Genomic DNA, 16,894 nt, shown 5'->3' with positions numbered 1-16,894 from the left:
ACCACCAGATTTTGATCCACTGTGCAATACCATCTGGAAAGCATTCATTCAGCAGGCTTCATTTTTCAGCATGACTATGATCAAAGAAGAGCTTTGAGTGTCCTTCAAGAAGCCGGGAGAGCGATTCCTGAAGGCTACTTCAAGAAAGCCTGCCTAAGTTCTGGCTTTGTTGAAGAAAGAGGCAGTCATACCAAATATTGACTTTCAAGGTTTTATTTTACAAACTCAGTTTTCGTCTCATATACTTTACTGCTGGTTATGTCTGCATATGTTTCAATAAATTGCTGCATTTATTTCCCATTTTCCTTGTAAAATATGAATATAAATGAGGGATAGTTCAATAGACACAAAAACAATTTTCAGTGCAATAGTGTTAACAGCTCTTTTTTCATGGTATGCATTTTGCCTTGTCAACACAGGACAAACACATGAAATTAAAATAGTAACAAACTAAGTAACCAAGTAAGCCATTATAACAAGTCAAAAAGGCCTATATCTTCAATTTAATCCTTCAAAGGTCATTGTAGCCTGTTGCATACACTCGTATTCTACAGTACTAACCTCTTCAAATTAGATGCAAATTGTTTTCAAAGCAGGGACAGCATCATCTGAGCAGATGCGAAGGCTTGCAGTATGTAACCACTGACATGCAATGCATTACTTGAATGTTTTTGCTGCTTGTTCATTACATTTGTCTCAAGACTGACGTTTTAGGAAAAACTCTCTCTCCTTAGTAAACATGAGCTGGCAGTTTATTCCGTTATCAACCTTTCAACAATCCCAGGTCCTTCTGGCATGCATAGAGGAATTTCAATATCACCCATCCAGCACTCAGCATTCAGAGGTTTTATTGGCTTCTATCGTCCAGCTGCCCAGCCCTGACTTTAAACAGGACTGTTGAGTGCAAAGATGATATGCTGGAGGCCGATGGGGTCTCTTCCCCAGGTCATTTCGCCCTTATTCTTATATCACTCCCTCTTACCTGCAATGACTGTTTGTATGACTCTGTCTGTCCTTATCTACCACTCCTCTCAACTGCCTTTGTCCTTCTGCCTTCCTTGTATCCTGCCTTCCCCTCCTCTTTCTCTCCACTCAATCCTCTCCCTCTATCATCCAGTTATTACGACGGGGGCAGTGCCCTCGCCTGCCTTGGCCCGAGCGCTCATCAGGCATTCCTTATGTTGCTCCACTCAGCAGCGGCCGCACGAGAAACAATAGTGTCCTCCTTTCCCCTCTCCCACTGTGGCTGTGACTCTTGCTCCTGTCTCCAGGGGTCGTCAGTCTGCCGTCAGCCCCCCTCTGAAGTGAAGAGCCACAGAGATTACAGTCTGATCCCTGGTGACTTCAAGATATTTTTAAGAGATGATGTTAGACATGTGAAATCAAGACGTTGCAGGCAGGAGAGGAAATGCGGCAAAATAAAGGCTTTCTAGAGGAAGACAGCGATAATGGAGTAGTCAGAGTGGTGCCTCTTGGTCCAGCGTAATGGTGAGAAAATGAGGAGCTCGTGGAACATGAAAGCGTAGCTAAATGTACCTTTGGTGTCGGTGACTTGTGACATCCAGAGCTGCAGCATTTCATGCATGTGCAATAAACAGACACAAGGACTCACACAAGTACACAACAGACACAACTGGTATTTGCAGGAATCTGTGGTTTTGGTCAGCGGAGCTGTTGGAGGGTGTGGAGTGGTGTAGAGACACAGAGAGAGAGAGAGAGAGAGAGAGAGAGAGAGAGAGAGAGAGAGAGAAGGGTGGAACACAGACTGAAGGCCACTGAGATGCCTTCTCAGCCCAAAGCTATTTCCTGTGAAAAAGGTGTAGGCACTGTTATTGGCTGGTACTGGGGAGCTGTGTTACACTGGAAATCCAAAACATTGCTGAGTACATTGCTCTAAAGTTAAGTGCCAACCATTAAAGTTTTACAAAGTACAGAATATAACTGGAATCATAATTCACCAGATGTGTGAACAAAGAATCCAAACACAGTCTTCCATCTGAGCAAGTGAAATGTCTACTGCTGGTGGTTTCCGGATCTGGGTGGTGGCTGGTACCGTCAGATAAAGCCAACACGCAGTGTAAGCTAAAATGCACACAGTGATGATGCTGACATAGCCACTGCATTTTTTAAACAATCTTCACTATTTCAGTGCAGCATGTACTGTAGTTGTGCCAAGTTTTGCTAATTATCCCTAAGCACACAGCCGGGGCTGATGGCAGCATGCAGCCTATTACAATAAATCCTGTGCAAAAAATAAAATAAGGAGGAAAAGAATGCTAGATCAGCAACACCAAAAAGGGCTGGAAAAGCACAGGAGACAAGTGAAGTGGGATGATCGCAGAATTCTTTCTTTGGTTAACTAAAAAGACTTCATGAAACCAAGATGGACATGCCCTTGAATGATGGGAAGAGGAAAAGTATGGAGGAAGAGTGAAATGCTTATGATCCAAAGCATATTACATTATCTGTCAAACATGTTGGAGGCAATATTGTGGCATAGGCACTCTGGCAGCCAACAAAAGTGGGTCACTCGTGTTTACTAATGATGTGAAAGCTGATAGAAACAGCAAGATGAACTCTGAAGTGTACAGGGCTAGGCTCTGCTAGGTTCAAATGAATGCTGCAAAACTGATCAGACAACACTTCACAGTGTAAGTGAAGGATGACCCAAGGCAAGCTGCAAAAGCAACCCGAGAGTTTCCCAAGGCAAAGAAATGGGATATTCTTCAATGGCTGAGTCAGTCACCTGATCTCAACCCAACAGAGCAGCTTTTTAGTTTCTGGAGACAACGATTGCAGGATGTCCCACATACAAGCAGCAACTTCAGGGATTTTGGTGTCCATAGGTTCTAGAATTCAGGCAGGTTGAGAATCCTTAGACTGCAAAGGATTCTCAACCAAGTAATAAATATTCAGATTGTTTTTGGAGCTTTTTGTTTTTTCCAATTACTTTTGAGCATCTGAAAATGGGGGACTGTATAAATGATAATAACAGTTAATGAAAAACCTTCGTAAAACCTTCCCATGAATTAAAGCTGAAGGTCTGCACTTCAGTCACTTTAACACCTTTAAATCAAAATAGTTGAAGGAGACTGTATTAGGGAAACAAAATTTTCTTTGTAGTTCCTTTGGATTCACTTAATCCCTATTGTCCATTTGCATACTTACTTTAAACTTTAATAAAGAAAGCACAATTCTCTGATTTAAATAGCTCCAAAAAACATTATCAAACATATCAAGTCAAATGTACAAAACTAATAAAGTTGTTTTTAGTTCAAGTTCCACAGCTCTGTATTTTAACTAAACCTTTGTGCTAAGCAAGGAAAATTGGAAAAAATAGAAAAAACCCAACAATTAACTGTTATCTGATAACTTTATTATCAAGTTAAAAAAAGACAATGAATTACAATATTTACAGAATATCCAGAGATAAATGGAATAAAATTGTAAACAATCATTCTAGGCAACATCACAACCCACCATCAGGTAATCAGATTTATATGGGGAAAGGCAAGAAGGAGAGATTCTAGTGTCAAACTATGGAGACAACAGTCTGAAAGGAGAAATGCATTGGAAACAAACTAAACATATATACAAGTATCCAGTGTGTTGTCAGCAGGGGCGTAACTTTGGGTAAACTGGGAACATTACAGTCTAGAGACTGCACACAGTGAGGGATTCATAGTCCTTCTCTATTAAAATGATCACAGAACAACAAACAATTTTGGGTCGACAGCTTCATCACCCACATTGTCCCAGATTATCATCTGGTTTAACCCTGGGATTTCAAGCTGGGTAACAAGCTGCCTTACAAAGCTTATTTCTACAACAACTATTTTCAAAGAGTTTTGCTTTCAAGAAAAAAAGGATACAAGCTGGTTCAGTAAAACAGAAAAAAAGGGCTTTGAGATTCAGCACCAACTCAACTGGTTTGAGGGTATTAGAAGGACCGGGGAGTCCGACTCTCAGAGTGCCACCTATGGTACTGTTGAGTGGGTAGACGATGGAAGGGTACACTTGGAGAACATGAGCTGGTGCCCCTACTTGCCATGGACAGAAGATAACGGTGTGTCAGATTTGGGCTTGGACAAGAATAAGCTAAATCTTAGAGCAGGTCAAGAGGCTCACTAGGAACTGGAATCCAGATGTTGATGATGGTCAAGCCCAGAAATAGAACAGTTTAGGTAAATGCTCCCAAAGCAAACTATTCTTTACTTGTCTCTTCCTCAACAGTAAAAGCCCTGGCCATCAATCAGTAGAGAATTGCATTAATTTCCTTTATGTTTACTATTGTACAACCACACTGTGCTTCCTATCTGCTCATTCCCATTACGATACAAAATAGGGATGCATTTCCATTGGAACCAGACATTGCACAACAGGATAATAATGTTCGATTGGGGACTCAAAGCCCCCCAAGGGTTAGCTATGATCTTTAGATTTATTTTTTTCCCTTTTAAAAAAAAAAAAAAAAAAAAAAAAAAAAGAGTCAACACTTAAAGAAAAAAAAGGGTTAAGTTATCCTTTCTGAAACACCACAGTTCAAAACACTTAACGAGTAGTTTTGTTGTCTATACATGGCTGCAAACATGTACTTCGTCCAAGTTCAACCCATAGAACAAGTCTATGGTTCAAACCCAGATTTGCCATTTCCATCAACAGTTCAATGCTTATGAAAGCCGATTCCAGCAGCAAACACATCAGGCGTGGTAAATATTTTGGTACCAAGAACACATTGCTTTATTACGTGTTCCTCTTAACATTGGAGTTATTAGCCATTCTTTTTTTCCCTCTCCAGACTGTTTAATTGTTCTTGCTGGTCTTATTGGAGTTGGATGCAAATTTGACTTCATTGCTATTCACTTCTCATAAGGCTTATGGGCATTCAAGCAGCAGCTTCCAACAAATACAATCTCTGCCTTTTGTCAATATTAACAATTATATAACAGCTTTGTCTAACAAGAAGCACACAAATGCAGACTATGACAGGTGCGTCAAAACAGAAAAAAAAAATTCCAGAGGTCTTTAAGATCAGGGAATTTGAGACCTTTAAAAACAGTGAATCTTTAACATTGTCTCATATTTTTCCTATAGATTTTTCCTATACACGTAGAAACAAATGTTTTCAGAGCTTCCTGCTCAGGTTACACTTGTCTTTTCATTGTATTTTTTTAAAACTGGGCCGGAGACTATAGCAAAACAGGGCCATTCCCTTAGCCTCAGCCATGTGTTTCTGAAGAGACATTTCAAAGCCTATGTTTGAATGCTCAACGCAAGCACATACAAATACAGTAGAGCAACCTTTCCATAATCTAATCAACAGAGGTGACAGTGAAAGGTCCAGACATTTTTCAAAGAAACAAAGAAGGCTGCAAACATACTCAGTTTAGCCCGGGATATCATTTGTGGTGCGAAAACATGAAACAAACACTCAAAAATAATCAAAAGCAGCTTTTCCTTCTATATACACACCATCCTCCTTATCGAACTCTCAATAATGTGAGCATAACTAATTAAATCCCATGTGCTTACAGTGGATCGGGGAGGTCAAAAGAAATAAAATGCACTATATAGTTGAGTGACTAAAACTATATCTGGCGGATTAGATTAGAATAGGTTTTTTTTGGTAATCTGGTTACGCTAAAAGTCTCAATATCTTTGCGCTACATGATAAATCACATTTTACTTTTCTGGTACTTGCTCTGTGCAATTACAATAAAGATAAATTTAACTCGATCTGATCTGATCTTAATTATTGCCAATAAGGCACACATTGGAATAGATTCATATAGAGCAAATTCTTGCGGAAAAACACACAACTTTAACTTGAAATTTTAGAGGGACGTTTGGTGTTTTCCTTATTACTGTTAAAGCAATCAAAAGCCATATAGCGGCCGTAAGGGGAGCTGCATTTTAAGGCACTTGTGCACTGGTTTTGAAACACAGCTGTGGTGGGTTGACACTTGGCGTGGTCCGATCCCCCGTGCACAGTGTAATCCAGTGAACCAGACCACTCCAATACGGTTAGAACCTCCTGATCTCGGCGGAGGCGTGGACTCTTACTCCTCCGCAGAGGACGAGGAGAGAGCGGGATTTCAGGCACACCTGATTACACATTTTGCATTGAAAAGACAAGTGTAATCTTTGTCTCTCAGAAAAGTTGCCATTGATCGTAAAACTGGTAGTTGCAATCCAGGCTAATCCTTAACGGACACAGGTAAGGTCATGACACATTAAACAAATCACTAGGTCAATCCATGTTAAAGTCACTTCCACCTCACAATCAGCCTTTTTTGGTATAATAACTTCAGTATATTCAATGAAGCAATGCAAAATCGTGGTGAATGACAAATGGAGTGGTACTTATACATTGCTTTTCTTTTTTACCTTCATGCTATGGAAATCAATTTAAGTAATAATGATAACTTTATTCTTCTGTAAAGATCCTTCTGTCCCTTACAGGTTATGGGGGTTCAAAAAGGCTAGAATATGAAATAGAAAGTGGCAATAGCAACCATCGTGTACTTGGGGAGGCTGTAACTCGGAAGAATTTCAAAGTATGAAGGTAAAATGTTCCACGGTTTCATTTAATATTCTAAAATTATTGGACCAAAAAAACAATAAATCAGCTGGCTGTGGAGAGGCGTTGTGGGATCTGCTGAGGGCAAAGGAAAACCCGGACTACACTCAACATAATATCTTACAGGAGATTAAAGCCGATCCCATTATTTCTATGATTTTCACAGTGAATTTCTGGACAATAAAAAAAAACCCCAAAAAAAACAAAAGGAGTAGAAGTAAAATGCAAAGGGTGCCACAGGCCAAAGATTTATACATAGTATAATACTAAAGGGACCAAAAATTATAGCAATTCCGATCAAACGTTGGGGCAATTTGCAGAGGGAGAGAACAAGATTTGTGATTTTACTCAAATACATAAGGTGCCACTATTTCTCCAAAAATACTTCCACACACTTCACTAAAAAAAAAAAAAAACAAACCTCTGAAATTTTGATAAAATATAAGAAAAGCTTGGTCTACAGTGGGTCACAGCTGTAAATGCTTTCACGCCTTTTTGTTTTAGGTAAAATTTCAGTACCACTGTGTTGAATCAGCAGGGGAGGAGTGTGAAAGGTGCTTCAAATAATAAAATGCTAAAATTTAGTTTCTCGTTTTGGACAACATTCTCTATAAATAGTGGAGTTTATCTAGGTGGGAACTTTTACTGTGGATTTGACCAGAATGTCAGCAATAAAGAGTTCTGTTCACTATTGGTTACCAATATATTAAAATCTGTCCTAGGGGACCGCCCATTTAAAGAGCTTAGCCGTTTTATGCAGCACAACCTAATACTTATATATGTAACATCTAAAATCTAATAATGCACCAACTCATAAAAACTCTTTTTTTTTTTTTTTGTTTCGACCTTTTGTTTCCTTTGACATCTTATTTACTGATCCCACTACTCGGCGCTGATCCTACCCAATCTTATCACTTCCTAGCACAGCATCTCAAGAGGCCACAATCGCTTCAGCTGAACTGTTGATCCTTTTTGGTGTCAAGCTTTTCTTTGTCTTCCACATACTGGCTTTGACTTGCCAAAGATAGATCAGTGGGGTTCCCGTCCTCTTTTCTGTTGCTGGACAGGTCCAGTCTTGTGTCTGCAAACACAGAGGAGCTGGTGGAAGATGAAGCTGAGGCCTCTATTGCTGAAGTGGTGCTGGTGTCCAGTCGACTGTTGTTAACCATCCTAAAGCCAGAGGAACAATGCACAGAAAAACATCAATGAGTGTGTGAGTTTGCAAAAAATACAGCAATTAAACAAAGTGGTGTGCACCGACAATGACACTAGCAGCAAAAGTGGTAACATATCTCAGTTACACTACAGTCATATTATGGAAAACAGTAGTTTGTGACTGTGGCACAACCAAAATTATTGCGACTGTTTGCAAGGAACTTTGAAATGACTCAAAAGACAAGGCCCCCGTTTGTGACCACTTGCAGTCAGTTGTTGTATTTATAACAATTTTAGTGCATCTAGGTGGTGGTAAACATTCAGACTCCAGCCAGAACACCATAGATTTGACAGATTTGATAATAGAAAATTCAGAGATTCCTCTGCAAATGAGTCTCGATTCCAGTAAGGAAATCCTAGGAAGTTGATTCTGTTCATCTGGAGCCAGAGATTGGTTTTTGATCAGTTATTATACAAATTGTCATGATCATTGAACAATGACCATGTGTCTGATTCACAGAGAGTTGGGGAACGGTCATGAAACTGATCTTGTGGCTCAGTGTTAAGCAGTGGTGCTGGTTTCAGTCGTTATGCAAAAGTACTGTTTGTAAGTTTGGAGAAACTTGCAGTCAACTGAGACTGAAGATGTCACTTGGATAAGTAATGATAATTTTCTCCCACTGAAAACACTCTATATGAACAGAATTGGCTTCTTGCATTTAGTTACATTCAGACTTTAGCCAGATCCTCAGATTTAATTCAGATATAGCTTCACAAATAGTGACATAGTTGCTGCAAGAAAGCAATTTAACTGCAGACTGAAATAGGTACTAAGCAACGTTTGTCATACAGTATATGAATATTGGCAAACAGTTCATGAGTTGAATTCTGTGCAGATGAACTCAGATTGATTGCAATTTGTAGGCAATATTTCTGCATTCATAAGTTAGATGGCAATTATTTGCAAACAAGACAGGTTGCCTACCATCCCATCGGTGCAACTGCCTTGAAATCGAAAGTCAGTCTCCACAAACGCATGCAACTGCTCTCCAAGAACAAAAACAATTCAAAGCAATTGCTGGGCAGCTACAGATGTAAGATGAAGAGCTCCAGCAGAACACAGGGAGAGGCAGCCATTTGCTGAGACAGGTTTGGGTTGACCTTAAGTAACATTAACGCTTGAATGCAAACATCTTTGAAAAGGATGCACCTGGTGCTTTACCAAAGTCACGTTTCTCCAAAGACAAAATATGGAAAAACCTCATTTTCATCAATTCATGTCAACCATGTCAACAAACATCTTAACTCTCGAATGATTTGTCAACTTTTTCCTTAGGTTTTGTATCAGCACAACCTTTCATCAGTTGAACTGAATGCAGATTTTTTTTGTACATAAATGACAGCAGAGAAATGGCTAAAAAGGGCCACAGAGGGCATTTAAAAGTAGGCTGGAAGAGCTGACTGGGTAGGGAAAGTATGCAGGCTCACACACAAAGAGACAGTTACGAAGAAGAGAGAGAGGAAAAAAAAAAATAGACTTACATGCCATGTCGAAGGACATGTCGTTCCCATTCGAGGCTGTTTGTGAAGCAGCGGCCGCAGAACTCGCATGGAATACGCTTCTCTGCACTGCTTGGCCCAGAGCTGTTGCTGCTGCTGTTGCTGATGGGAGATGCAAGGACTTCTGGGAAATAGAGTTTCAGAATACAGCAAATTCACACATGTTTAAAAACAAGCCTCCACATCCCCATACCTACAGATTGATCAGATTTTTTTTCCATACTTAATGTACTTTTTGCAGACATACCAATATAGTTAAGTACAGCAAAATAGAAGCTAAAATGATAAAATAAGAAAATCAGCTCAGAATGACAATCTGGTTTCTGAAAGCTGGACTACAAATAAAGAACATAAACATGAATAATTGACAAAGAGATAAATGTTATGGAATTGAGATAAATCATACTTCCAGAATATTGTTGCATGTCCTACTTATGGGCATATTTACTGAGATCAAAGAGCGACACAGGAGATAATGTATAGCACAAACATAGGTCAGCTATACTTCACATAATCCCTTGCACTGTGGTCCCCAGTAATCTTCGTCAAAGAGTCTATTCCGCTTTTATAGTCTAGTTTGTTTGTTTTTTAAAGTCATAATATAGAGTTTTGGATTTGACAGGCCAGTCGTAAAATAACAGTTTTTTGGATATGACGTTACCTTGAGGGGCAGGCTTCCCTTCCCCCACTTCCTGGACTTCCTCTTCGTCCTCCTCATCCTCCACTTCTTCTACTTCTTCCACCTCATCGTCTTCGTCTTTGACGTTTTCCTCCATCTCTTCATCGTCCATCTCTGTCTGGCCCTCCACCATGTTCTCAATGATTTCCATTCCCACATCATTATCGTCATTCTCCTCCTCCGCTTCCTCCTGTTCCTCCTCCAGAGCCACTTTTCCATCTGACACCATCTCCATAGTTTCTCTCTCCTCCTCCTCCTCCTCAGCACTGCTGCCTTGATCCTTTATCATGTCCAGCTGGTCCAGGTTGACCCGGCCCATCAGTTCAAAGTTGCGGATTACCTAATCGGACACAGGAGATGTGTGTTTTTCAGGTTAGTGTGGTGTTCGTCAGCCAGGGTTTATTTCAAGGAGCTCCCCCTGCTTGCTCCCCAAAATCAGAGTTGAAACTTTCCAGGCTTTGACAACATCAGAATGTGCATGTTTGGCCTTCTTTGTTTGTTTGATTTTAAGCAGGAAAATGAAAACCTGTTAGAAATTCCAGATCTGGGTTGAGACCACAAAGCTAACTGTTTCTGCTTGGATTTGGTTTTTGATGCAATTTTTCCTCCAGCAGCTATGTTTCTCTGACCTATATTCATTCACTGTAACACAAGTCCACATCCTGCCTGTATGGGATACGACAGTCATGGTGAAAGCGGTATATTTTTAGCACAAGCACAGAAATTCCTGGTATCAGTCAAAGTGAGTTTTGGTGGTTATTTATAGACCAAAGTGCTCAAACAACTGAAATGTCTGGTTTTTGTAAGACCTTAGCAGGTGAACGCCTGTCTTTTTTTAAACAGTCGTAGCTTTTGCTGAACGCTCTACTTCTCAGTCAAAGTTCCGTCTGATTCGCAAGAATTATGCAAGGAGATTTTTGTATCTCTAGTTGACAAACTCAGATAATCTAAAATAGAACATTTAACAAAGGAAGGAAACTTGTTCCAATATCTCATTCATCTTGTCACCTATTATCTCACACTTTCTGAGTAATTTCCTCCTCCCATACTCCCTGAAGACACGGAACAGCAACCCTCCAAACCTCAACTCACATCATCCTTTAGCATGAATAAGCTTTAGCCTGCTGCCTCACCCAGGAAGAAACCTGATCTGTCATGCTTCCTTCTAACAGTCTGAAAGTTTTTCAGAACTACCATTAATCTGAAACAGGAAAAAACAAAACAAAGATGATCTGAAATAGCTCTGAATTCATATAAATTCATAGAAAAACTCAAAACTGACTTTTTATATATAGGTTAAACACACAACAACCAGTGAAGAGGCAGGGGAAAAAAGGTCGTACTGACCTCTTCCATTGTAAATAAAACTATCGCAAACGTCAACCCCAAAAAAGTATTTATAGGCGTCTGATAAAAAGAGCATCGCACGGTTTAATCAAAGAGATATGATTATAAATTATATGTGAAAATCATGGCTCTGAAGCAAGCAAATTGTTTTTCAACTAAAAGCTGGGTTTGACTTTATCCCAACAAGCACTGGGTGAAATCTCAGGTAAAGGTTGAAAAAGAACTTAAGAGGGTGCCCTTTAAAGCTCTTTCCACCTACCATCGCACATCATCTCATCATCTTATCCCTATTAAGAGAGAGTAACAGATGAACTCTTTTTCCTCTCCTGGGCTGATTTGTAAGAATATATTGAAACTGTAGCAATATGACACCTACACAATGTATCAATGCACTGCCCTTCTTTAGTTTTGTTACACCTTGATAGATAAAGGGAGACTTTGAAATGGAGCCTATTGATAATATGAGAGCATCTACATATTTTTATTCGAATTGCAGACACTCCAATCCTCTAGTTTATGACCAACTAAGGTTTCATGTAAAAATAAATGAATAAAATCGCAGGCGTAACAAATGTCAGCAGAATCACTGAGGCAGTTTTTTTTCTACCTTAAAATGAGCAGATTTTAATGTCAAACCCAGAGCAGCCTCTTTACAAATTTTACCCCATGCTGAGCTACTATTTGGAAAAATGTGGCTCTTTTTTTTTTGGTCATTTGATTAGTTATATAAAAAAAAATGCTTAGCAGTGAGTTGCCTGCTCTTAATAAGGTTAACCTACAACACTCAAGTAAACAGTAAAGACTTTCCTATTTATTCCCGGTGCAACTTTTCAAATACCACAAATATATGCTAATGGGGACTGATTATTGTTGTTCCAATTTAAATGTGATTTATCATTACATAGTCAGAGGGAGGGAAAAAAAAAAAAAAAAAAAAAAAAAGGAGGTATACATCTAGTCTGACGGCCGCGCTCACTGACAGCCTTGAGGTTGTTACTTCTTACCTCTGACGAGGAGGTTATATTTTGTTATTCGCTTGCCTGCGTTCCTGTCATTCTGCCTGTAAACACGATACAGTAGCTCCAACAGTTCTGAATAAATTCTGGTAAAACTGAATGTTAAATATCCATTAAAATCTGGGTTACATACACCGAGGTCAACTTCATTATTGGTTGAAAACTCAGAAAAAGCTTTACGACTCAGAAACTCTGATTCTTACAAGTGTGCTGAGTATTGTCAACGTATAGAAAGTACTGTATAAAGATTTAAAACATTGTGTTACATTTGACCTCTGACCTCTCCTTCAAGGTCAAAGGCTTGATCTGAAGGTCAACTTGCTAACAACGTGTCAACAATGCTATATAGAGCTATTTAAACCTGTGTGCAAATATAGGCATAAAGGTAAAGATCTATGGGGATTCTAAATATGACGTAACCTTGACCTCTGACCTCGTCTCGAGGTCAAACTTTCATAAAATGCATTTTTTATTTTTAAAATTGTGCTTATTGCCTTTACTTGTATTGGCAACATTACAAACAAAGGCAATGTATTGGCAATGACACTGGCATTTCATTTTACATTTCCGCCTTTCTTTCAATATGACCCTAAAATACGGTACATATATAGATACCATTTTTAGAAAGAGAAGGAGCTGCCTAGTTGGTTAGAAATATATACTGTAGCATAATATTATGTAATAAGCTCAATTTATTCATGCCCAGTTATTTACAAATCAATACTTATTACCATTACCTACTCCTACACGTGTTTGTGTAATCAAAGTAAACGTCTGTCAAGTTGCCCTTTTCTGATTTTTACTGCACTACAAACGTCTTAACGTACATTTAAAAAGAACAAAGAAAACAGAATGAGTATATAAAAAAAAAACTTAAAAGTAAATACTGCCTTGAGCGAGCTGCCTTGGTGGTAGTTTGTGCTCTCGAGAGTGCTTCTTGTTACTTAAAAGTACGTTTGTAAATGTTTTACAAATTACTCGTGCTTTGAAAAAAGAAAAAGACAAAGCAATGCAGTATTTTGCTCATTTCCTCCCTTTAGGAGGTACAGTACTTTTATGCAACACTGCCTGGGGTCCAGAAAACTGCCAACTGTACAGTGTTCCCCTGATCTGTTGCTTTATTGTACTGTAAGTACCATTTCCACTGGATTTTGGTGCGTTAACGTGAAACTCCTTTTCTTGCCAAATAACAATCTGTATTTTAAATGCTTAATGTGTTTTTTAAATGCTTAATTTCTTTAAATGTAATGCTAATATTTAAAAAAAATGAATGTGTGTTTGTGTGTAATGTTTTTATAATACTAGATTTTCCGTCTTTACACATTGAGAGCGAGTAAGACTATTCAGTGTTTCAGTGATGAACATCTCACGTTACACCAAGTGAGAAGAGCAATAATTAAATACAAATATGTTTATTAAGACACTCTTACAGTGAAAAGCAAGACTCTCTCGTCTGCCAAACGACACCACGATTCAGAACTACTAGTTTGAATTTACTTGAACACCACACCATTATACGTGAACTCCAACCGACCTTGTGCTCAAGGCGTAGATGGTCCTCTAGCTGGATCCGTCTATTGGTGTCATAATAGCAGAGCTGGCACTGGTAGGGCTTGATCTCAGCGTGCTTTTGCAGGTGCAGCTGCAGGGCCTGGTCACTGGAGCATGTGAAGGTGCATTTGTGACAACGGAAAACCAGGCCCTGAAGGTGACGCGACAGCTTGGAGCGGCTGACCTCCAATGGAGCCACGCGCTCCTCTGGTGGAGTGAGAGGAGAGAGTGACGGGGAGAAAGTAAGGAGGAAATACAGGTAGTGGATGGTAAAAGCTTTCTATCATAAAAAGTACCCGAACACTATAAATGCAGTCGCACTTTCTTTGCTTGCTTTTGTTATCTGTCACTTTAAACGCTTTCATTTACAGAAAGTGATGCTTTAACTATTGAAAAACAAGAAAAACGCTCCACATAACATGTAAAGACCGTTGGTATCGCTTGTGTTACCGTTACTTTTACTGGTGTGTCTTTATTCCTCGTGATAAAAATACATGAAAAACATTCTTGTCAGGAGAAATTTAAATGTTTGCCTTGTCCATCAAGCCGAGCTCAGCTGCAGTTCCGGCAGATCAGCTGACCACAGTGCTAGCCCACATCAGCTGACGGCTCAGATGAGAAACCTCTATGTATCAGATTGGCAAATCTGACATGGGGCGTGTTTATTTAAGCCGCTTTAGCCTGCCTACAATTCGCTGTGGCTGCAACCCACCTCCACACCAGCTCCTTTCATGTTGGGTCTCTCATCAGTGTCATATCTACAGACGCTAACGCCTGCTCTCCCCTGCACGGGGGATCTGTGCTGTCCTACTCCACAGCCGAGGCATACCGCCAAGTACAAATTACAGCAGATGGAAATAACAATCTTCCTTTGACTGTAGTAGTCCTGACTCAAATATCATTTAACCGTCTCCCTCATGTTGAACACTGCAAATGCCAGCACAGGCAGTATGACGCCGACTTTGAATCTAATGGCGTTTGCTGTAAAAGGAATGTTTTGACATTTTAGAAAATGCACTGTTTTTCGGTCTTGCCGGCAGTTATATAAGATGATTGATATCTCTGATGGCTCATGTCTGTTTACTACACAGAAAGAACAAGAGCTAAAGAACAACTCAAGAGCTAGCAAACATTCGCCAAACTGGCCGCAGCGCCGACACCAAAGGTCTTCAGATCTCACCACAACACACGCCTTTCCTTTTGTAGCTGGTTTCACTCCTAAATGGTAAGTGCTAGAAAAAAAACCAATATTCACGCGGACTGACCCTTTGACCCTGAGGTTAATTCTACCACCTGAGCCACAGCATTGAAAACCAGTCTCCCACAGCATGACCCACCAATAAAGTTGACTTGTAAAAAAACAGAAAAACATGCTATGTGGCCGGTTCCATTTTGAAGGCAGCGTACCTCTGTGCAGAACAATGTGGTCGATCATGTTGCTCTTGCGTTTGGTGTGGTAGAGGCAGAGAGGGCAGCGCAGGTCTTTAGCGAGGTCCTCTGGCATGTTGTTGTAGTGACCCGCCTCTACGTGCATGGTGAAGGTATTCCTGAGGCAGATTAAAAGACAGACAGACCCTGTAAGGTTTTCATATTTGATCCGAGAGTTTTTGTGAATTAAGACGAAAGTGAGATTTTTGTTTTCCTGAAAAAGCTGAATACATTGTAGAATATGTTTTTAAGCAGTAAACTGCACAAAAGCGCCAACTGTGGCAAAAAATTATGGAAATTAAAACTCATATATGCAAATATTTAATTTCTTTAAAAAAAAAAATAGTCAGAAACTTCAGTAAACACTCCAGTTTCCAAAAAAAAAGTGAATTTTCAGGCAATTATTTGACGGTTCAGACTTTATGAAGTTAAATGAGCACCTGCAAATGTGCCAATACTAAGTGCAACGTGTGCACATCTTTCTACGTTTCTCTGTTAAATTTTGTTTTTCACTTACTTGTAGCAGGTGAAAAAGGAACAGTCTTTGCACTTGAAGAGCTTCTTGCCACCGTGACGGTCCCTGTAGTGACGCCGTAGACTCTGCATGTATCCGGAGCTGAACTCACAGAACTCGCACGTGAGGATATTCTCAGGACGATTGTCGGCCACCGTTGAGCCACCAGGTGTCGAGCTGGAAGACATTTGACTGCGGGAGGCCAGCTGGTAATGACTGAGCTGCTGACGAACATCCACTGGCTCCAGGTATGACGGATCTGAGGGAGAGGCGGAGGCGTTTAGACAACCTCAGGGTTTAATAAAAGGTGACGCAGTGTATGCGGACATGGGGAAAATGTAACGTCTGGCAAGTAAGATCGCTTTTTACACTGACGTTTTATCTTTAGATGTTCTATGTTTTACCATAGGACAGGATTTGTATACAAGGTGGCAGGACTTGATTATTTTCTTCCCTCACCAAGTAACCCCTCCAACCACAACTCATCATCATCATCATCATCAGTCACCGACTGACTCCAGCGCACGGTGAAGTTGTCGAGCTGATGAATTTTTTTTGCACAGCAGGGTGGAGTTTAACCTACTTTATCTACTTGGATCAATTGATCTCCCAGTTTTGTTCAGTTTATGTAAGAAGTCTGATTACATTTCATTAACATTTAATTTTTTTTAGAGTAAACATTACACCAGGGAATTTATTATGAGCGCCATAACTAACACTGGGAAAAGCTTCGATTTGCTCTCGACAGACCCTCAGTTATTTGCAGCACAGATTCCACAAATGCTGGAAACTTTCCTTTGAGATTCTCCTCCACGCCGACATGATTGCTTCGCATAATTTCCGCAGATTTGTCAGCTGCATGCTATGAACCACACTTTACGCCACATACCAAAGGTGTTAGACTCGGATCTGGTGACTGGGGGGGTGTCACCGAGGAGCACGGTTGTGTCATTTTAATGAAACCAGTGTGCAATCTTTTACTTACTTACTTACTTACTATGCTTAAATGTCGCTATTAGAGGGTTAACTGTATCATAAAGGGATGTGTGAGGTCAGCGACGGTC

The 16,894-nt window shown here is 39.9% G+C and overlaps 1 protein-coding gene across 1 annotated transcript in view; it reads right to left on the bottom strand.

The window, feature by feature from the left end:
* Nucleotides 1-3,359: 3,359 nt before the first annotated feature.
* The window catches only part of znf462 (zinc finger protein 462), a 57,396-nt gene continuing 43,861 nt past the window's right edge, over nucleotides 3,360-16,894 (bottom strand). Inside the window, exons 8-13 of the mRNA XM_085463880.1 lie at nucleotides 15,834-16,089; nucleotides 15,296-15,435; nucleotides 13,872-14,095; nucleotides 9,957-10,314; nucleotides 9,278-9,419; nucleotides 3,360-7,750 (exon numbers count right to left, since the gene is read on the bottom strand). Of these exons, the coding sequence (XP_085320006.1) occupies nucleotides 7,531-7,750; nucleotides 9,278-9,419; nucleotides 9,957-10,314; nucleotides 13,872-14,095; nucleotides 15,296-15,435; nucleotides 15,834-16,089 (1,340 nt within the window). The 3' untranslated portion in view covers nucleotides 3,360-7,530. The remainder of the gene's footprint in view (nucleotides 7,751-9,277; nucleotides 9,420-9,956; nucleotides 10,315-13,871; nucleotides 14,096-15,295; nucleotides 15,436-15,833; nucleotides 16,090-16,894) is intronic.

The sequence above is a fragment of the Copadichromis virginalis genome, linkage group LG7 (assembly GCF_057382275.1).
Source record: "Copadichromis virginalis isolate Kocher_CV1m ecotype Utaka linkage group LG7, C_Virginalis_male_GT1.1, whole genome shotgun sequence".
Classification (NCBI taxonomy): Eukaryota; Metazoa; Chordata; class Actinopteri; order Cichliformes; family Cichlidae; genus Copadichromis; species Copadichromis virginalis.
The sequence above is the reverse complement of the archived record's forward strand: the minus strand, read 5'-3'. Positions and strand labels throughout refer to the sequence as shown.